This window comes from Juglans regia, chromosome 10 (assembly GCF_001411555.2).
Source record: "Juglans regia cultivar Chandler chromosome 10, Walnut 2.0, whole genome shotgun sequence".
Lineage (NCBI taxonomy): Eukaryota > Viridiplantae > Streptophyta > Magnoliopsida > Fagales > Juglandaceae > Juglans > Juglans regia.
Genome location: NC_049910.1, coordinates 5499818 through 5523788, shown reverse-complemented (window position 1 = coordinate 5523788; position 23971 = coordinate 5499818). Strand labels below are relative to the sequence as shown.

Sequence of the window (23971 nt, the reverse complement as noted above, 5' to 3'; positions counted from 1 at the left end):
ATATCTCTCACATTTTCCTCAATTGCATCTATTCTAGAATCCTTTGGAGGCACTCAAAATGGCCGATTGATATATCCTACTTCGCTAGGCATCCTTTTAATATCTGGATGAAAACCATTCTTAATCCTTCAAAGATCCTAAAAATCCCAGTGGATGACACTTATCATTTTCAAATCTTTGCCACAATTGCAATGGATCATCTTTGGTTTCTTAGAAACAAAAAAGTCCACAATCTGGTCTTCACTCTCCCTTCCCCTATTGACTTTGTTGAGTCTGTTAAAAATTCTTTTCACCATCACTTAGCAGCCTGGACAGAAATTGATAATCAAAAGTCAGTGAAGGCCAATAACTATCCAACTGGTTTCTTTCTCATTAAATTTGATGTGGCAGTCAGAGATCAGGGCAACACTATTGCTTCTTTGTGTTTGAATGATTCTGCAAAACTCATATTTGCTCTCACATATCACATTTCCAATGTGAGTCCAAATCTTGGTGAAGCAATGGCAGCCTTGATGGCAGTATCAGAAGCAAAGAGATTGGGGATGAAAAAAATCATTATGGAATGCGACTCAAACACCACAATAACAACAATCATCAATTCAACAGATGAAGAAGATTGGACCATAAGTCCTATCATTAAGGACTTAAAGCATCACCTCCTCTCTTTCAAAGCTTGGAAAGTTAGGAAAATTCATCGGTCTGAAAACCGATGCGCGCACGATCTGGCGCAGTGGGTAGCGGCAACGCAAGCCTATGGCAATATTCCCCTAATCCAAATTCCCCCCTCTTTATTGTCTTTTCATAGTGGAAAAGATCCTTTACTTTTGTCTGTATAATTATGCTACTAAGAACTTAAATTCTAGCTGTTGTACTCAGGGTTTTAATTTTAATATAATCTGGTAGTAACTTGCTCAACAAAAAAAAAAAAAAAAAAGGTGGGAGTAACTATGACTCTCTTAAGATGGTCAAATACCTCCTCATCTAATTAGTGACGCACATGAATAGATTAACGAGATTTCAAGTGTCCTTATTTACTATCCAGCGAAAGCACAGCCAAGGAAACAGGTTCGGAAAAGAAGATCATGATATAGTAGATTTTCACGTCAATAATGTATTTAATACATTAAAAAAATAGACTTATAGCGGTAAAATCCGATTTTGCATCTCGTAAATTTCGTAAAATGAAGCAAAAAATTCTGAAAAATCTCAACGTCTGAACTTTTTACATCTATAATTGATTTCTATCATTTGCGTCTTTGTTATTAATTTTATTTTTATTTTATTTTTGGTAAAATAACAGATCCAAGTAAGTCTCACTGTTGGGCCGTTGGCCCAATATTGTCCAGACATGCAGGCCACTCCTAGTCCAAGAAGAGTTGCTCTCATTTGCTGCAGACCATTTGTCATCCCATTTGCTAAGAAGGTCCAGAAAACCATGGGATGGACCAGCCACAGAGTATGAAAAGGACTAAGATTAATGTTTTTAATATAATTATTGTGAATATATAATATTATTATCATATAATATATTACGAAAAATTAAATGAATGGAAGTACTTTTATTACCACGTTTTACACATTCAAAGAGTATAATAATTTTTCTATATTTTTTTTACCTTTTAAAAATTAAATATATATATTATTTACCTATTATTATTTACATCTATTGTCCACGCCCCTTAGGCTTTTAATTTGTTTTAAGACTCAAGTGGACAGACGTGATGGTAAGGGAATCAGCCGCAATGGTTGGTCCTTTATTTCCTTTTCACATATTGAATAATGTGTTAAAAGTTAAGAGTTAATAACGTAGAGCAAAAGATAATCAAGTTATTTTTTTATATTATAAAGTACATTCAGTGGTTGGATTCCACCATACCCACCTTGCAATAATAATGCTCACAATTGAAACATGTGTGTCAAATATAATGATAAGTTACTTCCTATAATAATTGAGAAACCAAAAAATAAAAATTTATGGGCGGAGGAAGTTGCAATTTGTTTAAGAAAAAAAATGTTACAGTAAATAAATTAAATAAAAATAAACTTACAAACTGACGTTGATTCATGAGATTTATTAGATTTACTTTACGATAAAATAATTTTATAATTTAATGTATCATACCAAGCCATATCAGTTTATGAATTTTCTTTAGTATAATTTATTTGTGACTAAATTTTTTTTAAAAACAAATCTTTTTTTTTTTTTTTTTTTTATCATCATTCATGTTGTCCATAACCAAATTCAGCTCGTAAATTTTGGAACACCCAAAGAAGGAAGTTGTCTATGCTGCTCTTTAACCTTTTTTTTTTTTTTTTTAAAATCAATCAATCAAATAGAGTGGTCCAAACCTAATCTAATGAGTTCTCAAACATTGGAACAAAAAGAAGCATAAATATAAATATTAAATCCCCATTCAAATCATCATGTTCTTCATCATTCAACCAAGTGGTCGATAAGTACCAAAGTAGCTCATGAATTTTGGAATCCAAAAAAAAAATAAAGTTAGCTATAATTTCACCACACAAGCTTAAAATTCAGAAAAAAAAAAGTTTCCATCAGCCATTATTTATTATCTCACACCTCACACTTTATGAAAAACACTCTCACATCTTATGAAAAAAAAAAAAAAAATTACGTTATGTGTGGAATGTGTTATGTGAACAGTTGCTGATTTGTAGCAAAACTCTAAAATTGAAGAGCATTTCTCAATTTCAATCATTCCTAAACAGTCTCTCTTCATAAAGCGAAGAGTAAGATTTTGTGAGGTGTAATGTATTGTTAGCCATTGACATTATGCTTTAAGTAATTTTGCAATTTCCTCCATCACCCGAACTTGCATACTTTTTTGACATTTTTCCCGCCCACGTATCTACCAACTCTCTCTCTCTCTCTCTCAAGGTATGGTATTTGAAGTATTAATATATCATTAAAATAACTAACATGGGTTTTTCTAGTAATTAACTCAATTGATGCCAATTATAATACAAATATAATTATTTCTTACTGTTTTAATCACTCAAGAAGCTCCCCTACCATGATATGATATGGAATCTTGTCCATCATATCCCTCTAATGAACATGTTAAGACATAAAAAAGTTGGATATGGGAAACTTTGGAAGTTGAGATGGTATCAAATGCCAACACCTATATCATATGATAAAAACTGAATTTTGGTATGAATTGCATAATTATTTTTAGAAATATAAATGGGATTAGTGACTCGGCACCTTTCGTGGCAAAGAATCAAACAACGATGTAATAATATTATTTAGGTTGTTTTGAACCATTAAGAATGTAGCTTTTGTTTTTGTTACGTCATATATTATATTATCATCTCATTTTTATTATATTGTATTAATATTAAAAAATAATTCTTATCAGTTACTATTCACTATCTTATACATCACATCGACCTTATGAAAAATATCCTCACATCCAGTGATAAAAAACTATAAGCATGAGATGTAAAAATAAATAGTATCTGATGTATATAATTCCTCGATAATATAATAGCGCAAGCAATCCGACTTAGTTAAATGGATAAGGCATGACTGTTTAAAGAGGGCCAGCAATCAAATATTTCCCATTTTTGGTTGAAGAAATTTAGGATGATGGAGAAAGTTATCTTAAAATGGTTGGTGGACTTGTTACTTCTAACATATGTAATATAATATGTCTAGCTCAAACCGTGATAGGTTTTGGGATGGAGTCAATACCAATCTATCCAAAGAATAATTTATAATTGAAGCTTGAGATTCATACATTTGTATTGACAGCATTTTTTTATACAATCATGTTTGGTTTCAACCAATTTTCAAATTTTTGTAAAAAATCTTTAAATTTAAACTAAACATGTTTCAACATTTTTAAAAATTGCTATTTTCCAATCATTTACTATGACAAGAAATAAAAAACACACACCAATATATTTTTACAAATTAAAAAAAAAAAACTCAAAAAAATTATATTTAAATAACTTTTCAATTATTGCCATCCTTTTTTACAAATGTCAATACAAAATTTATTAAAAAAATCAAAATTTTCTATCTACCTTCACAAACTCAAAAAATAAAAATAAAAACTCATATAGAAATTTAAAAAAAATGTCAAAATTATATCAACATTTTTTTCTAAATAAAAAGAGAAAAAAAACCCTGCAATATGTCAAATAAAAAAGATTTTTGTATAATCTTGTGCCAGTAACTCGAGATATTATATTAAGATAGTGATAGACTAACGATTCATTCATAACTTATATAGACAACTTTAAATATAATAATATTTTTTATTATATTTAACACATCATATTAATAGTAAAAATCAAAATCAAAATCAAATTTAAAATAATATTATTTTATTACATAGTTGATACAAATTATTATTTAGCAGTAATTTTTCATTTTCCATTATATTATAGAGTAGCCTATTGCCTCCGTCACGCCTTTCTAACAGGTCGTCTCGGCCAACCTTCCATCCCCTCCGTTTCTCTCCTCGCATCGGGCATGAGAACGCGCTTCGGTTAGACAATTCTACGAACAGTTGACACACTCTCTCACTCTATTCGCTGCCCGCAAGGCAATGCAACAACCACCTTCACCACCGTGAAACGCCACCCGCATCCACAAGTTCCACCCCTTAACTCCACCGCCCACAGTCAGTCCCTGCACTAACCCTCTCCCACCAAAACCCATCACTTTCACTCCTTCAATTCCCAACTCTTTCTTTTTTTCTCGTCAGATGGCTTCTACAAGCTCAACGCCCATCGTCCCTTCCACTCTTGCTCTACCCGAGGACATGGCCGCCAGGGCCTTGAACAAACGCTATGAAGGCCTCGTTACCGTGCGAACTAAGGCCATCAAGGGGAAAGGAGCCTGGTACTGGACCCACTTAGAGCCTATTCTCCTTCGCAACCCGGACACGAACCTCCCCAAAGCCGTCAAACTTAAGTGCTCCTTGTGCGATGCCGTTTTCTCCGCCTCCAATCCCTCCAGAACAGCCTCGGAGCACTTGAAGAAGGGCGCTTGCCCTAATTACAGCTCCGTTTCCCGACCCAACAGCGGTTCTCTCTCGCCTTTACCGATATCCTCGGTGCCGTCGCCGTTACCGTCTTTACACAATCACAGAAAGCGAAGCTCTCAAATGGTTACTCATCCTTTGCATTCATGCCCTTCTTCTTCGTACCAAGCTAGTTCTTTACCTTGGGTCGAGTCTTCGCGGTTCTATCACAACCCAAACCACGACGGATCGCATTTCTCGCCACGCCAGAACACGGTTGGCACGCCGCGTAATTCGGGGCTGAATCAGCACCATTTGGTCTTGTCGGGTGGGAAAGAGGATTTGGGTGCACTGGCATTGTTGGAAGATAGTGTGAAAAGGCTCAAGAGTCCTAAAGGGTCATCTGGTCCTGCTTTGAGCAAGGACCAGATTGATTCCGCACTTCAATTGCTCGCAGAATGGTTCTACGAGTCATGTGGGTCTGTCTCAGTTTCGAGCCTCGAGCACCCCAAGTTTAGAGCGTTTCTAAACCAGGTGGGTTTGCCTGGGTTATTGCGGCGCGAGCTCACGGGTGCTCGGCTTGATGCTAAGTTCCATGAGGTGAAGACTAAGTCGGATGCTAGAATAAGAGACGCTATGTTTCTTCAGGTTGCTAGTGATGGATGGAAGGGAAAGAGTTGTTGTGGGTTTACTTGTGATGGAGAGAATTTGATTAAATTTACGGTTAATCTTCCGAATGGGACAAGTGATTTTCAAAAGGTGGTGTTCACAGGAGGAAGGGTGTCAGCGAAGTATGCAGAGGAGGTTTTATGGGAAGCGGTAACTGGTGTGTGTGGGAGTGGTGTGCAGAGATGTGTAGGGATAGTTGCAGATAAGTATAAGGCCAAGGCATTGAGGAACTTGGAGATTCAGAATCATTGGATGATAAATCTCTCTTGTCAGCTTCAGGGATTTGTAAGTTTGATCAAGGATTTTAACAAAGAACTTCCACTTTTCAGGACTGTCACCGAGAATTGCATAAAAGTTGCAAATTTTGTAAATAATACTTCTCAAGTTAGGAATAGTTTCCTCAAGTACAAGATGCAGGAACTTGAGTATGCTGGGTTGCTGCGAGTTCCTTCGCCAAAATGTGATACTTCCAAGAATTTTGGACCGGTTTATGCGATGTTGGAAGATATACTCAGCTGTGCCCAGGTGCTCCAAATGGTTGTACTGGATGAAACGTATAAGGTGGCATGTGTGGAGGATTCAATTGCAAGAGAGGTTGCTGGGCTGATTCAAACCGGGGGGTTTTGGAATGAGTTGGAGGCAGTATTTTCGCTTGTCAAGCTGATCAGAGAGATGGTTCAGGAGATTGCAGCTGACAGGCCATTAATTGGGCAATGCCTACCTCTTTGGGAGGAGTTGAGGGGGAGAGTGAAGGACTGGTGTGCTAAATTCAACATTGCCGAGGGACCCGTCGAAAAAATATCTGAAAAGCGATTCAGAAAAAACTACCACCCAGCATGGTCGGCTGCATTTATACTGGACCCCCTTTACTTGATGAGGGACACGAGTGGAAAATACCTTCCACCATTCAAGTGTTTGACGCATGAGCAGGAGAAGGATGTCGATAAGCTCATAACCAGGCTGGTTTCCAGGGAAGAAGCTCATGTTGCATTGATGGAGCTCATGAAATGGAGGTCAGAAGGGCTCGACCCTCTTTATGCTCAAGCCGTTCAGGTAAAACAGCGAGATCCTGTTACTGGAAAGATGAAAATTGCAAACCCACAGAGCAGTAGACTTGTGTGGGAAACTTGCTTGAGTGAGTTTAAGTGTCTGGGTAAGGTTGCAGTGAGGGTCCTCTTCCTCCATGCAACGTCTTGCGCGTTCAAGTGTAGTTGGTCTTCCATGAAATGGGTTTGGGTCCAAAGACACCCAAGGGTAGGCCTGGAAAGGGCTCAAAAAATGATATATATTGCATCTCATGCAAAGCTTGAAAGACGGGATTTTTCGAATGAGGAAGAAAAGGATGCAGAGCTGTTTGCAGTGGTGGGCAGTGATGGTGATGTGCTCAATGAGGTCTTTTTCGATGCATCCTCAGTGTAATTTTCTTTCTTTTCACTCCTGTAGAATATTGATACTGTAGGACTTATTGAAATTCTTTGCAGAGCTCCTGTTTTTGTTTTTTTCTTTTAATTACTCGTAGTAGAAGATTTTTGGAGAGTTATTGATGGGAGGTAGGGATAACGGGAAGGAGTTGAAGTTTGAAAGTTGTATTACTTGGACTCGCATAGTTGTGTGATTTGAAAGAATCATAAATTTCCTGCCCAGACTTGAGTTGGGGTTCTTGGTTTTTTTTTTTTTTTTGGGGTTCCTTAAAGATGGTCTAACAGGAACGATGTTGTAATTTCTAATATGGTATATATACCTTTTTTTCTATTAAGTTTAGTTCATCAAATTCAAACACTAGGCTTTATTAGTTTAAGAAAAAAAAAAAGGCTTTATTGGTTTTTTTGTTTTGTTTTTTTTTTTCTTTCTGAATTATAAGAACCAGCCATAGTAATATTTTCAAGAAAAACTTGTGGCTTTTTCTTCTCTTCATTGTATATGCAGAATCTATCTTCGTTCTGATGATTTTACATGTGAACAAGTCCTCTTTTCTAACGGATAATTTGTAGGACACTTCCAATTGGCATGGCATCTAGGATACTTGAGGACATGACACATTTCCATCAGTGTTTCACCTTCACCATAGGAAATCATTATGATAGTGTACTGTATACACAATCCTGAGCGTGTTACACATATTGTCAACAAACGCACATGCGCGCGCGCACACATATTAGGCCCTGGATCAAGTGGTAAAGGATGAGGTTTGATAAAGTTAGTTCTGGAGTCCAAATCTTGTCGATAAAAAAGGTAAAAAGAAAATAAACAAGTAAAATTTAGTTACCATTTCACGATTATTATCTGATCAATGGTTCTATTGGATGCAAGAAAAAACACTTCTGTAAACAAATAGACGTGCTTAATATTGTAAATGCACATCCGACATATGTATGGCCATGGGCTGATGACTAGAATTTTCAGAGTTGCTATGTAGATTGCCCTAACCATGTTAAACGTTTAATTATCAATTATTTTTCAAGTCTCGACTATCAACGTAAAAAATTATGCTGAGATCCCCCCCTTCCAGGTCCATCACCACGGAAACGAAAACCAAGATTTGTTTGGTTGTTAGCACTAAACATGGTTTCAAGCTGTCTGACATAATTGAATCCGTTACATGCAGGGTGTCCAACTCCCAAAGGGGAAAAACATAAAGTCAATTAACAGCCTAGAATAGGAGCAACCTTCTAGAATAGATTACCCATGGTGCAGAAATAAGGCAGACTAGAGTCGTTAGACCCATCTTGATTGGCATGAATCCTGATATAGTAACCATGCTTTCCATGCTAAAGGCCCTTCATTTTACTGCTCTACCAATGAAAAACAGAATAAATTATCTGAGTTTAGGCTTCTTATCACACTTTTGTTAATCCGAGTAAATCAAAGATGAAAAGTCCAACCATTTCGCCACAGGTGCTGCCCGTCATATTCAACCTTCTTTGGTCCTAAACCGATTATTATTATTATTATTTTTTTCCTGTTTTTATCATCCTAGTGCTACTTATATGCTGTTATAATGTTTTTTAAGATGACTAAAGAATAAAGGTTATATTGTTTTCCCTGACTGCCGGCAATAGAGCTTTTGATTTTCTCCACCATTAATTTCAGAAATTGTTTGTGGAAAGATGGGGTGATCTATATTTTGTTATTTTTCCATGTTAAAAGGACACTTCAAAATGAAAGGCTGAATGGAATTGAAGGCATAGTCTCGATAAAAAAAACCGAACTCTAATGTTTAACACTTCATTTTACAAAGAAAATTGACATCTTGACATTTCAAACACGTTCTGCATCATTACATTCTCAGACCTATCTGCACCAATTTAAATAACGCTAATGCAAATAGATAGGTATGAATTCCAACTTCACCATCCAACACAGTTGACCAAAACTAGTTATTCCATGGCTTCACTTTTTAGATCTTTAGGATGCTGTTCTTTCTCGTCAGGGTGCAGCCTAGTGTTGAAAAGGTGGGTTTAGGATGAGCCATTACTTGATACACAATTCTAGTGGTTGAGGTTGTGTAGTCAGGTCTTACTCCCCATGGTTGGGTCTAAAGAACTGAATTGGCCAGGCTCCGTGTCATAAACAGCAATTGGAAACATTTCAAAGTAAATCTCCTTCATCAGTTCTTAACAGTTTGTAAACACTTATAGTGAACCTACGTAGGCCTTCAAATTTTTTGAAAATGATTGAACATAATTTGGAGCATCGGTTATGAGAATGCAACATTAGAACAAAGACAGGGCTTTCAACACTGTGGGGAACCTTGCCAAAATCTTTTATATAGGTCCCTCAATAAACCTATGGAAGAATTTGTTCGTCACTTATGGACTTTTTACTGATAGAAACGGGTGACACAGGTATAGACTTGGACTGCAGTGGCCGTTATAGAGTTTGGTTGAACATAGAGCATGTTGAGTTAGCTGGTTAAAAGGAATTGCACAAGGACAGAAAAAAAAGTAGCATTGGTTTTGAGTTTTTCTAAATATCTTTTTCTGCAGGGCTGGATTTGCTTGAACTGGTTGGGGGAAGGGCAAACCGGAGTTGATCACTACGATGGTCAACCTTGTAAGAACTCAAGAGTGAGTTGTTGTAGCAAAAGAATCACTTCTGATTGATTTGTCTTGGCCGTATCTTCTGCTATCTTTTTTTAAAGTTGGAAAGCGCCACCAGAAGGGTGGAGGTCAATCCCAGTGATTGTGTCATAGTTGAAGAAAAGTGAGCTACAGAGGAGCCTTTCTTGATTTGCTAATAGAATTTTTTATTATAATCGGGCTCTCTTTTCCATGATCCTCTTTCCTTAGTTATATATTTATATATTATATATTTGTATGTATATATAATGTGTGTATATATATATATATGTATGTTTTCTTCGGTTTTATTACATCTCTTGAGTTTACTTATCTTTCAGCATTCCATTTTTACATGATGTTTTCATGTTAAGTCAAGTCATTTTTAAAAGTTCTGATCTCAACATTGAAAATTGAAGTTCTGCAGAGTAATCTGTTTGGCTTGCCATGATTACTAGATTCTTGAGCAAAGTGGAAGCAAGGAGAGCTGTCAGTATGAGGAGGCACATAAGATGGCTGAAAAGGATATTGCAACAAACTTGAATTTTGGATGTACATTTTGGTGAATATTTTTCACTAAAAACCAGCAGGTTGGTGATTCTAGAGGTGTTGATATTATTTGCTTGCAGTTGTCATGTACCTTTGTGCAGTGATGCGGTGCTCTTAGCATATGGCATTGCACTCTATATTTGGATGGTTATCTCAGTAGAATTTTTCAATAAACCCTGTCCTACCTTATCTTATTATTGGAACCCCATCAAAGCGGTTCGACTCTCTCTCTCTCTCTCTCTCTCTCTCTCTCTCTCTCTCTCTCTCTCTCTCTCATGTTTTGTGCTTTAAATTTTTCCACGCGCCTTGAGCAGTAAAAGGTGAAATTTACAAAGTGGGTGTTGAGTAAAAAGTGAAGTAACAGTTTCTCTTCCTCGCCTTTTTAATGGCTAGGCGAAGCAGTAGTAGAGTAGAGTGAGTGTATTTGCTTTTTCTACTCAAATCGATGAAGAGACAATGGATCCTGTCGGCAAGGTTGAGCAATGCTGACGACTGCTCACCAACTAGAAAGAAAAGCTCTTTCACTCGTATGGTATGCCTTCATTGTTCACTCCACTCATGTTCTTGTTAGAGTGGAAGGAGATATAATGATTAGTACAGGACAAGACTCTCTTTCTACAAGAATCTTTACCCTTTTAGTGGTCCTTCATGATGAGCTTTCCTTATATCATCTCTCTTTTCCTTTCCACTTATACATTCTTGATTGTTTTTAAATCTGATACCCATCCATGTAATGTAGGTGATATTGAAATCGATTGGCAGTATTCATGACTTGTGACCTTGCTTTATGTGCTTCATGGCTTGGTATTATGAAATAATAAGAAGCCCATCTTTTCCTTCCTTTATGTCACATTGTGTCCATTATGCATTTGTATACCAATTATGAGATTCTAGTTAGAATGAAAATAATATTATATATTAACATGATAAAGGTTTGATAGGAATACAATAGCAACAATGAAACATAATCTTGCATGAAAATATTATCGCTTGATATTTAAGCTGTCTTACGTGGTATATTTTGGTCAATAATAAAAAGGAAAGAGAAGAAAAGGAAAGAACTGAAAAGAGAGTTTTATTCTATTTAAGATTAAATATTCTTCTAATTTAAGCAGTTTCTTGAGGTTGATTTTTGAGTTTTGGGTTGAATCTTTACAGGCTTTGTAAAATATCCAAGGCATTGTACCTTGGGGGAAAAAAAAACCAGTCTCTGAAATATAAATATCGTCCTTGCAGGTGAAAATGAGTTGAGACATGCTTCTCCATTTTTCCCTGGGGCTTCCAGGGATGGTCTTCTGCTCTTCGCTGTTCAAAATGGTGTCCTATGGTGAGGCTTGCATCCGTGGCTAGCATGTTGTTAAACGGCTTTTTATTTTTATTTTTTATTTTTATCTCATTACCTGTATTACTTTATATTTAGGTATTGAAGGTCCCAAACAAAGTCTGGAAATTTGCCGCTATAGAGCACTCCCTGGGAGACTCAAAAGTTCTTCATGGTTTAGACTGTGCACCCATAAGAGTCTAGCATGTTCTCAAAGATTTCCTATCTTATTAACAGTACCAGGCAATAATGAACTTTCATGATTGTAAATGAGGTCATACTGGCAATAAAGATCAGCAACCTTTGAGAACATCCCAACTCAGATGGATGCAAAGTTCTACCAAATGATTTTATTACACCACGAGTTGAACCATGAAGAGCTCAGATCTCTCCTGTCTTGGATTAACTTTATTTTGTCATGGATTACTACATTTTATTTGTCATGGTATAAAGTGGAGAAACTGGATGGACCAATTATGACATGTGACATAAAAAAATCTAATATCTACTTAATGAACAAGTGATTCTTGAAAATCTGTCTCATATTATGATACAATCTGAGGAAGGAAATACTTCACAACATCGTCGTGATATAAAAGCCTATCAAGTTCGGGCAAAGAAAGATCGATGCGCGCGCTTTACCGTGCTTAATCAATTTTTAGCTACTAGTTGATATCCCCTCATAGGCAATTTTTAGCTGATTCAATATATCTTGGGCAATTGGGCGGTTCTCAAACTTCCAAATAAGAGTATTGTGCATGCTGATAAGCATGGTAAAGCGCACGCACCGATCTTTCTTTATCCAAGCCTGATTGACTTTCATATCACGACGATATTGAGAAATATTCTCCTTTTCAGGTTGTATCATAAGTTGAGACAGATTTTCATAGACGTCTTATTTATTAAACATATATTGGATTTTTCTATGCCCCTTGTCATATTCGATTAACTCTATTTTGTCATGGATTACTACCTTTATACCATGTTTGCTCGAGAGAGATTACTACATTTTATTTTGTCATTAATTAACTTTAAATTAAGAGGTTTTAAAATATAGCCTTGCCTTTTTAAAAAATAAATAAGTAGTTTGACTGTTGATATTCCGTTTATGATCATACCTGAGGTCTCATATATACCTGATCGAGAAAAAATGTTCTTCATCCTAGTTCATACTGACCGATTCGACAAATTTTAAGTGGCTAAATTAGTCAACCACTTAAAATGTAACATGTCAATCAATGATTGAGAATGACAACCAAAATAAAGAATAGGCATTGCTCAATTTGCTCTCATTCCATTTTACTCTCTCCATCATCTTCTACAACGTCAATTTTTGGTAACGATAGTTTGGACAATAAATGATGGGGGAAATTGTAAATGTTGGTGTTATGGTGGAAGTGATTATGTTCTAAAATCTACATGTAGAGATGGGGGAGATTCTACATCAAACTTTGAAACAAGGCTGAAAGCTTTTTACCTGCTAAACTAAAGACGCTCCGATTGAAATTTGATACATCACATGGTGATGTTAGGCTACTTTTGCCGAGCACCTCTCGGCCCTTTCCCGACAAACTTTGTCCATTAAAAGTCCCATCTCCCACTTAACCATTGCACAATTGGTAAGCCTACTTTTGTGGGTCTATGCTTGAAGTGGGGAAGAAAGAGAGAAAAGAAATGAAACAAAAAGATTTAGATTCCAACACCCATCTACCATGATATGAGATCAACGGATTTAAAAAAATAGAAAGAAAAAGAAAAGCAAAGTAAAGTATACTCCTCATCATTTAATTAATAGGTGTTTTATAATTTGTATGTCGAATTATTCAAATCAACTCATTACACCTTATACTCATTGTTGATCGTTAAATTAACTACCAAGATCATGTCACGTCATCTATTTTCATCATTTTAATAGAAACTTGAGTTTATGGGTACTACCCAATAGAAAGTGGTAGTAGTTTGTAGTATTAAGTGTAAAATATTTGTTAGGTAAATAAGGTATAAAATAATTATCATTTGCTTGTTTTTCCCTCCCACTTTAAAATGGAGTCTGCTATTTATTTTTGTGAAGATAAACAATTTTAGTCGTCATTTTTTTTTTTTAAATGTCGGAGAATCTCTCCAAAGCAGAGCTCTTTGGATCCACCTCTACAAAGTAAATCCCGATCTCGTGCACCGCATGTTAAAAAATTTTCATACATAAAACTGGTTAAATCGCTGATTTTTTATCAGAGAGTGTGACTCCAAATGACAATTTAGTCTTATATTTGTATTTGTACTTCAAAAAGTAAAAATATACTTTTCACTCTTCAACTAATAAGCGTTTTACATTTTGCACACTAAAGTATCAAAATTGACACATTGCACTCTTTTAACGACTATCATCTAACCTCTTTCATTAAAATTCAACGATTAAAATTGTATTATAGCACCTAATTTTTCCTTGACAATCAGAATTTGGACGAAAAGTGTCATTTTAAGTTGGGAGAAATGTCATATACTGTCAATTTTGCCATTATCCTTTCACCATCTTTAGCATTAAATGATTGAAAAATTATTTATTATTCATTCATTATATAAAGAAATAATGATTAAAATGATGGTGGATAAAATTCTTTCTTAAATTGACTATGCAAGTTTGTGTTAGTTGGAGAGTATAATTTTTTTATTTTTTATTTTACCCCAAAATAATTTAAAAAATAATCTGCCCACAAAAGATGACTTTGAATATAAAATTAATTGAAATGTGATGTCTGAACAAAGAGTTAGCACCAACCTGCAAAGTTTCTCAAAGTTGACTCTTTTCTTTCTACGATTTAAAAGAAAAAAGCTACTATATATCTTTTTCTCTTCTTTTTTAACATCATAAGATATTAATATTATAATAAAATTAAAAGTCCGGTTTTTAAAATTATTATTATGGATGTGTTCAATAAAACTCAAATGGAGCTCTCCATATATTTAATAAAAGAAAAATGATACTTACATTTATGAGTGTGCAAGTTTCGTACAGTCACTTTAAAAAAAGTGAGTAAATATGAGACTTACATAAAAAGAAATTAATTTTTTAATAGTAGATCTCTCTTTTTTAAAACGACTACATAATATTTACATATTTTATGACATTACTCTGATTATAAATAAATCTCCATCTTTCAAGTAGAAATTAAACCTCGAAAATAAAGGAAAATGATAGTGCTCCATCAAATCTCCAAAAATCACATCCATAAACCATCATTAATGATCATTACAAATGCAATTATACCTTTCTTGTATTCCTCAGTACCCATAATTACTTCTTGTATGGCTCCAAGATGGAGGGTCAACTAAACATATTATTGTTATCCATTCTCAAGCAGACAAAATTACCTTCAATTGTCTGTCACTCTACTTTTTATACTAGTAAAGTTAAATATAATTTTATACATATCTTTTATAAAAATCTAAGTCTTATTATAAAAGAGTTTTTTTTTAACACTTTTTTATTATAATGTATATTTTTTTATAAAGGACTTACGCGAGATTTATCTATTAAAATTTATACAAATCATTTCTCTTATCATCTTGACCTTTGTTAGGGTTTATTTGGCTTATTAGGGCTGCTTTTTGGTAGCTTAGTAGGGTTTTTTGCCACTTATAGCTAGCAAACCCATAGCCTTCTTTCCGACCAAAACCGAAGGTAAGTTACCAAAAAAGCAAAAAAAATGTTAACGTTCTTGTGGGAAATGATTGTTTCATTTGAAGGTGGCAAAGTTTTGACAGATTCTTTTGATAGATTTTTCTAAAATTTTAGGTATCTCTCGATACTATATTATCTCCACCATTTTACATTAAACATATAATATCGATTCATGCAAGGAAAAAAAATGTGGTATTTTGATTATTGTATAAGTTAAAGATGATGAGATGATATGATCAAAACGCCACATGCTTTGCACTACATTACAAATAAAATATAGGTTTCCATTTTGATAAGAATAATTCTATTCTAAGAACTTTACACTATACATAATCTACATGGCATAATTTGATTTAGAAGATAAATTTTAAAATCTAAATCTTACATATTAAATAATACCATATAAATGGTGTGTGGTATGAAAGTCTTGGAATAACATTTCTATTTCAACTCTGTTTTTTTATTTATAAAAAAAAATTATTATTAATAATAATAATAATAAAAAACTCCAATTTTTGTAATCTCTCTTTGTTAATTTTTCTCTTTCTATTTGCTTAAAAGAAAAAAACTCTTTTGAACAAGGAAAATGCTTGGATAACTTTCAAATGTGCCCACTAAATATGCCCCATCTTGTATTTTTTTTTTTTTTTTTAATGGTTAAAGAAGTGCTACTAGTGAATTTGTGTATTTTTTTTAAATTTTTTTAAAAATATTTAAAGATGTTTAAAAAATATTTAAAAATTAAAATAAAAATGAAAAAAATAAAATAAAATAAAAATTACATTTACATACACTAGAGGACATATGAGTAATGCTACATATAGTCTTGGAGTGTACAAGAGCCGTACAGTCGTTTTTAAAAAAAATAAGATTTACTATTAAAAAATTATTATTTTTTATGTAAATTTCATATTTATTTACTTTTTTTAAAATGATTATACGGCACTTATATATTCACGACTACAATTACCATTTCTAAAAACATATTTAAGAGTTATCCTAGCATTATCCTTTAAACAAACAACACCAGAAGTAGATAAATAGGCTTTTACCAGGCGATTTGGGCATGCAACTCCACTCAACTCAACTGCATAGGGCTGCGTCATGAAGTTATACTAATAAATCAAAACTCCTGGGGGTAAACTTCATTGCTACAAGTCCAGAAAGATTTGAGCTTCCCTCAAACATTGGTACATGGATTCCAAATATTGGGCTTGAGAGAGTAATCAACAGGCCCAACTTGTTGCCTTATGGAGGCCTTGAACTGTGCTTCCTCTGCAAACAACGTCTTGTGCCTGGTCTCAACTTAACCAAACGAGGGTCTGGTTTGTGACGTTGGACCTACGCTTTTAGTTTTGCTTCATATTTATATTCGAGTAACGAGGTAGACACAATTACTTTATAATTTTTAACTACTCTACCTTAAATAAAGAACATTTTCACGAGAGTAACGATACAATCATGTTTGGAATGAAGGTATTTATGTAAAATCATATTATTTTTATAAGTTATTTTATAAAAATATTCTTCATTTAAAAAATTCAAAATATACCTTATATTTTATTTATAATTTTATAAATATAGCAAATGACCCCCCTAAAAAAATTTATAATCCCCATATGTTTTCTAAAATCTTTTAAAATTTTAATATATCTAAAAATGTCTTTCTACAATTTTTTTCCTATAGTTCTGAAATTTCATATAATTTATATATATTATTTATTTTCAAGGATGTGGCCTCACCAAAATTAAATTAAAACTAAGTCTAGAAAAAATAATAAACTTATTAATATGGATCTCAAATATTTTATGTTATACAATATTAGACTTCTTAATATGGGATCCAAAGTGAAAATATAAGAAAAATCATTTAAGATTGATGATTTATATGAAAAATAGTTGAGTGGTTTTATCCTCTAGACTTTATTGAGTAAAAAATATATATTTAAGATCTCAATTATAACATTATATGTTTACTGTGAAACGAAAATATATAGATTTTGCATGAAACTTGATAAACTAACTTAGATACTAAAATGAAAAATGACCTTCTAAAATATCACTTGATAATTTTTATAAAGAAAATAAATTCTAAATATTTCATTACAAAAATAATAATGGATTAATATTATTCCATGAAACATTATCGTCAGAAATTTAAAACTTATATTAAGTTGTATTTTTTAGAATTTTATTTCTATGTATATATAGTAAATTATTAAGATCTAATTTTATATATAGTTATATTTTTATAATTTTGTAGTTTCTTTTTATTTTATATAAACGTGATTTGGCCCCCTCGTAAAAGTTCCTGTTTCGCCACTGGTTATATAAAAGATTGTAAAAAGCGTTGCATATCATCATTTTCCGTTAGGAATATAAATGCGTAGATCTCTGATTTTAAACAAAGCCTATTAGACCAAGATTTTGACAAGCACCAGAATTGTGTTGTACGTGTATATATGCATGTGATCTTGTCTCGTATAGGCTTTACTAACAATAAACCAAATCTAGTACTCTAAAGTAGGTTATTAAAGTTTGAGAAAATACTTGTAGTCATGAGTGTGTAAACGTCGTGTAGTCGCTTTTAAAAAAGTGAATAAATATGAAACCCACATGAAAATAAATTAATTTTTTAATAATAGATCCCACTCTTTTTCAAAGCGACTGTACGACGTTTATGCATTTTACGACTGTATGTAGCATTACTCTTTTATCTTCCTCAATTACACCAACTAATTTAAACTTTTGTAACAATTTCATCGCAGGTGGCATAACTCAAGTTCGGCATTACGTCTAATTTGGCTTTATACCATTTGTAACGTTCCAAAAAAGACAAGTCACGTGATCTGGATTTATACTCCAAAATGATGAGTAATTCGTATAATTGGAGTTTTATTGAAATCATATTATAAAAGGAATAGCTTCTATCTAACTAATAGATAATGCAAAATTCCATACACCACTTATACTGATCAATCAGTATAAAATATCATAACAACAATATTTTTGATTGGTGGAGGTTGGACCACGAGTTTATTACTTTTCATAGCTTTCTCATGGTAGTGTTATGATCTAAAGACTAGGGGTTCATGCTTATAACTTTTCTGTTATGAAAGGAGATCGAAATGAGTACTAATGCAATATACCACATTTCTATTCTATAAATTTTCATCCCACTATATATATATATGATGCATTTATCATTATAGAATATAAAGTATCATTCAATAGTGATAAATGTGACACATCTTACATAATAAAATATAAATATAATAAAAGTATGGTGTATATAATTTTCTTAAAATATTATTGGTACAAGACAATACTTCGAAGTGCGCGATAAACGTGCATGTGCAGTAGCACGTATCTAGCCAATATTGCATATAGATAGATCTCCAAAAGTGCAAAATGAACGGACATATGCAAATATTTGTTTAATAATATGATCAATTTATCCACGAAAAAAAAATTACAAAAAACAGGTACCATATGAATGTATATTTTATAGCGTATTGCGTATCATGTCGACCCATGCTGATGCAGCCATGTTCCTTCAAAGAACATGCATAACCCAACAAGTCGAATCTTCAGACCCACTACGTACTTGTTTATTTTATACAACCCCCCATATTTTCTCATCACCTTCCCTTCATTTTCTTTCAGATTCTTGGAATCCAAATGCAACTGATCAATTGAAAAGAAAATAAAAATTCAGGAGAAGTGAAGAAGAATCAAGAAAATCCAACAGCTAATTGGTCTCGACGTCGATCATCATCAGAATACTACAAGAAAAATGAACTTTTGTGACTAATTTATTATAATTAAAAGATTATTTATAATTAATTTTAGTTACAAATAGTCATTTTATTAAAATTAACTAATCGTAAATAAATAATTTTCCTGTAATGAAATGAATATTCACGAATCATATATCCTGCCTCCGGCAAAATCAGACAAGTGGGTCGACATCTTATAATGGAGTAGAGACCAGTACGTACAGACCGAATATATAAATATATATAGTTAATTATACGTCTGGTTCCTTCTTATTATCGATGTCTTTGCTGGGGAAGTGTCTCGATCGGATCTAGATCTCTGTTTGCCTTGTGGGGGGGCAAAAACATCACCTCTCGTTACATAGCCAGCTAATCATAATTAAACTTCTCTTTTGTTTTTTTTTTTGTTTTTTTTAAAGGGGCTGATTGAATCGTGTGGAAAAAGATCAAGAATTTTGTATACACACACATATACTCGTTGAAATTAACTATTTAATTTATATTTAATCATGTGGGAAAGGTATTCAAGAGAAAAAAAAAAAAAAGAAGCTTGCTACAATACATGCAATTAATATAAAATGCAGCATTTAATTATTACAGGAAGTATGTACGTACGTTCATGTGCATCCTTGTCGATGGACAATAAATTTAGCATCATCGACAAACTACTCAGATATCTTTATTTTATGTATCCCTATCCCAGCAAGGAAAATGAAAATAGGATTACTACTATCTTGGCCTTTGTCATAAAGCTAGCTGGTGTAGTACGTTGCATGCATGGGGATTCTTAGCTCATGAGATTCGATCCAAAGATTAAGTTATCCCGAATACATATAACCAATAACCATTCATGTGTAGGATCAAAAGATCGATAAACCCTTTGCAGCAATGCAACTCCAACATCCATTTTGTTAATTTGTTGCAGTAATCAATTTAATTGATGGCTCGATAAATCAACATTTGTCTAAAAAATTTAAATTGATCAGAAAAAAAGAACTATTTCGTGCGTGCAAGAGCTGTTTGCAGATGAAATCAGCCGTTGAAAAGGAGGAGGCGGGTGTTAAATATTTTATCATGAACATTAATAATTAGATTTTTTTTATTTTCTATAATCTACGATAATACAATAATAACAGTTAAAAAATATACATCCCTCTAATACAATTTGATAAAGAATCTGATCTGGCTATGAGAGAATGATCACCCTAGCAACTTAGCCTCACAAATATCTCCCGATAGCTAACGACACAATGATATTATAGGTGAAAACTCTTAACCTCTCAGTACTATTTATAAACTTCTGACCATCAAGAAATTTAGAGATTTTATATCCCACTATAATTAGACGTAGAATTTAAATAAAACTCTTACACAGGATACTGCATTCGAGAATCTCAAGCAGCAAGCCATCTCTCTCTTTTTTTTTTTTAATATTTTAATGTGAAAAAGTAAATAATTATTCCAAAGGGGACATCACAAATGCCACATGGAGTACAATATTGCTGTTCATTATCATCCGTACGTGGAAAGCCAACAGGCAAAATACTACATGATTAATAATGCATGATTCCATTCTAATTTATGAGTTCTTCTGAGCATTAGCTCATAGCCGCAGCACATCCGTGCTGTAGTTTTTTTTATTTTTTATTTTTTCACCCAATACACTTAGTGTGCAGCGGCTGTTATGCACAGTAGAGTGCGATTTATATTTTCTTCTAATTTATTTATCTTTAAGGTTGCTAGCTAGGAAGCCCGTTCACAAGATAGGACGTCCTGTACAACATGCACATGGTTTTGCACAAACCTAGAATTAAATCTGTATATAGATTTAAATACTTAATTATTGAAAAGCTTTGTTGGACTGCTCCCTGAGCTGGCTTAGTAGGATTTGCTTGGTTTGTCTCTAAGAAACAATCAAAATTTATAAAATTGACATATTGCTGCAGAGGTTTTGTTTTGTTTTTTGTTTTTTTTTTTAATATTGTTTTGAAACTAATATTGTCCCTACGACATTGGACATGACAGCCAGTACTTAATAGATATATTATACATGGGCAATGATGTAGAGCAGGGGTTCGCAATTCAAGTTCAATTTTAAAACTTGTTCAATTATTATCAAGCTCCCCCTTCAAACAGTAGAGTTTCTGGGGCAAAACCATCTAAAGTACCGGTAGTTACTTGGTTGACCAAACCACCTCCTTTTCAAATCCTCTCCTATATAATGTATCCAGCACACTAGCTAGGCCAACTCACCCATCATTCGAAACTTGAAGCACCTCAGCTTCTCTTTAAAAGATATAGCAAAAGATTGGAAATATCAGAGGGAATAAAATGTCTTCCTGGTCTGCTGAGAATGCCACGAAAGCTTATCTCACAACTTTGAAAATGGTGAGTATTATGATTTGCCTTTTTTATTTTTCCTGCACAACACAATGGGAATTATGCTTCTTGGCTTTGAATCTTGGCTCACTTGGATTCTGGTGATCTTAATGTAGGGGCAAAAGGCTAAGGAACCAGACGTAGCTGAGTTTATTTCAGCGCTAGCAGCAGGCAACAACGCACAGCTGATGGTTGTGGCCTGTGCTGGTGCTGCGGACTCCACCACGCTAGCCTTGGTCGCCGCTGCTCACCCAACTGGTGGCCGTGTAGTTTGCATCCTTCGTGGGCTTCAAGAGCTGCATCTGTCCCAGGAAGTCCTAGGCCTTGATGCATGTCATGTTGAATTCGTTATAGGGGAAGCTCAAAAGCTAGTCTTAACCCAATATAGGGATGCAGATTTTGTGCTTCTTGACTGCAATCTTGAGAATCATGGAGGAATTCTCAAGGCATTGCAAGTGGTAAGGAAGCAAAGGGATGTGGTGGTTGTGGGATATAATGCATTCTGCAAGGAGTCTTGGTGGTCTGGGGGATCAAGAACTCAGTTGTTGCCCATTGGAGAAGGGTTGCTGCTGACCAGAATTGCTGCAAATGCCAAAAGTGCCGTCAGTGGCTGTGGAATTGGGAAGAGTCACTGGGTTGTTAAGGTTGATAAATTCACAGGTGAAGAGCACGTTTTCAGAGTTAGATTTCCACAAGGAGCTTAAAGCTTCTGTTTCTTTGCTCCCTTGATTTGGTTGGCATAGGAGAAGACTCATTGCCTCCATTTTCTTCCCACCAGAACTAATGGAGCATAAATTTAGTTGTATTACAGTGCATTAGGAGCCTGTTCTTAAAAAGCTCTGAAATCCCCAATGTAAATATCAAATTATATAAATGTAATACTCTTCTGAACTCTTGGTATCCTTTCCTCTTTCAAGTAGTCACCACAAACACTTGATTGCCGCAATCGATTTCAAGTCATCTAAGCAAAGAATTATCTTTTGGACAAATCTGTGGAAAGCTTTATGCAAGCTATTAGTTTAAAGTGCAATTAAAAAAACCGATGATAGTTGTTCAGGTGTACAGAATATACATAATCAAAATTTTGTTTTTCAAAGTATTTCCAATCACCTGGCACTCTCAAAATTGCATGGGGGCTCTAGTGGCAATGGGATATAATATACACACCATTTTCAACTGGGGAGGTGATTTCATGTAAATTTATAATTTAGGGCCAATATCCATCATAGCTTTTAAGTCTAAACTTTGTTAAATGTCACTTCTATGCATCTGGTTGATTTTAGCCATAACTACAGCTTCCATTCATCTTCTAACTTGACCAGATCATTGATGCAGTTAGGGTTCTATATATTGAAGGAGATCAAAACAGATCCAATGTGTGGTTATGTGCCCACTCTGCAATGTTTTGTTTTGTGTGTGTGTGTTTTTTTTTCCAATCAATTCAAATCATGATTAGAACCTAACCCCTTATTAAGCAAGCAAGAAGCCTATGCTTAACTGGCCGCGAGTCTTTGTAAGAGGGTTGGGATATTGGCACTCAGACTTTTTGTTTGGTTACACAAGACTAAATTATCTCATCTCATAGAATCATTAGAACTTTTCCAAATTCTCATACAAGATATAATAAATAATTCAATTTTTTCAAATCTCAAAACAAAAATTATATTAAAAAAATTATATTGTAACAATATTTTATTTAATTTTCAACAAAACATCTTATATCATCTTGTCTGAATTGCGTAACCAAACGAGGCGTATCCTTCATAAAAGATGAGACAATTATCAACAGATTGTAAGGTCACATTGACAGCTTAGTTATCGACTTTTAGACATCCTAAATGAAAGAAGAGACAAATACCAAGAGATCATAAGGTCATCAACAGCTTAATTATCGGATTTAGATTGGGGAATATACTTTTTTGTTTGTGTTCTTTGGGTTCCACTTCCACCAACTCAAACAAAACATCAGAAGGGAGAGTTGGGAGGCACTCAGCAATCAACATTGATGAGTCGTGGGACATCAGTGCATGCCATTATTGCCTTGTGTTATCCTTTCAAAACAGCCTGTACCCAACAGGGCCTGCACATATATAGCACGCTGTTTTGAAGGATTCTAATTGCAATTAGTACAGCTTTTGCTGCCTACTGCCTGAACTAACATGGGGTTTGCTTCTCTGTCTTTACGAAAGGTAAACCAAACACTCTTAATGACCCAACAAGTACAAGACACAGCCATGCAAATTGGCCTAGGTTTTGGGTCGTAGAAACCTGTTTGATTTAAAAAATGAAAAAACCAGTCCCGGCCCAACCCAGTTCAATCTACAACTTCTTCTCAGGAAAAATTAGAGTTAATCATAAAAGGAGTTTGAGATTCATAGATGATTTGAGATAATTTGTTAATAGTAAAATAAAAATTGAATCACTTATTATATTTTATATGAAAATTTAGAAAAGTTATTTTAGAATTTAAAAAAGTTGAATTATTTATTATATTTTATGTAAAACTTTAAAAAAATTATAATGATGAGTTGAGATAAATT

The 23971-nt window shown here is 33.9% G+C and overlaps 2 protein-coding genes across 8 annotated transcripts; both read left to right on the top strand.

The window, feature by feature from the left end:
• The first annotated feature begins 4433 nt into the window (after nt 1–4433).
• Nucleotides 4434–12512, top strand: LOC109007786. 7 transcript variants are annotated; one of them, XR_004802626.1, is made up of 5 exons: nt 4434–7081; nt 9653–9733; nt 10183–10805; nt 11510–11600; nt 11694–12472. XR_004802626.1 is itself a non-coding variant. In XM_035695046.1 (2 exons), the coding sequence occupies exons 1-2, from the start codon at nt 4740–4742 to the stop codon at nt 10154–10156; spliced, it is 2355 nt and encodes a 784-aa protein (XP_035550939.1). In that variant the 5' UTR covers nt 4434–4739; the 3' UTR covers nt 10157–10231. The 7 variants fall into 7 exon arrangements, 2 of the variants coding, with proteins under 2 accessions (XP_035550939.1, XP_018805309.1); XR_004802623.1 differs by lacking the exon at nt 9653–9733 and having other exon boundaries at nt 10183–10314; nt 10667–10805; nt 11694–12467; XR_004802625.1 differs by lacking the exon at nt 9653–9733 and having other exon boundaries at nt 10152–10805; nt 11694–12471.
• An 8803-nt stretch (nt 12513–21315) lies between these two features.
• LOC109007784 lies at nt 21316–22275 on the top strand. Its single transcript, XM_018987631.2, has 2 exons — nt 21316–21440; nt 21548–22275. Exons 1-2 carry the CDS (start codon nt 21384–21386, stop codon nt 22133–22135), a joined length of 645 nt encoding a protein of 214 aa, XP_018843176.1. The 5' UTR covers nt 21316–21383; the 3' UTR covers nt 22136–22275.
• Nucleotides 22276–23971: the final 1696 nt, after the last annotated feature.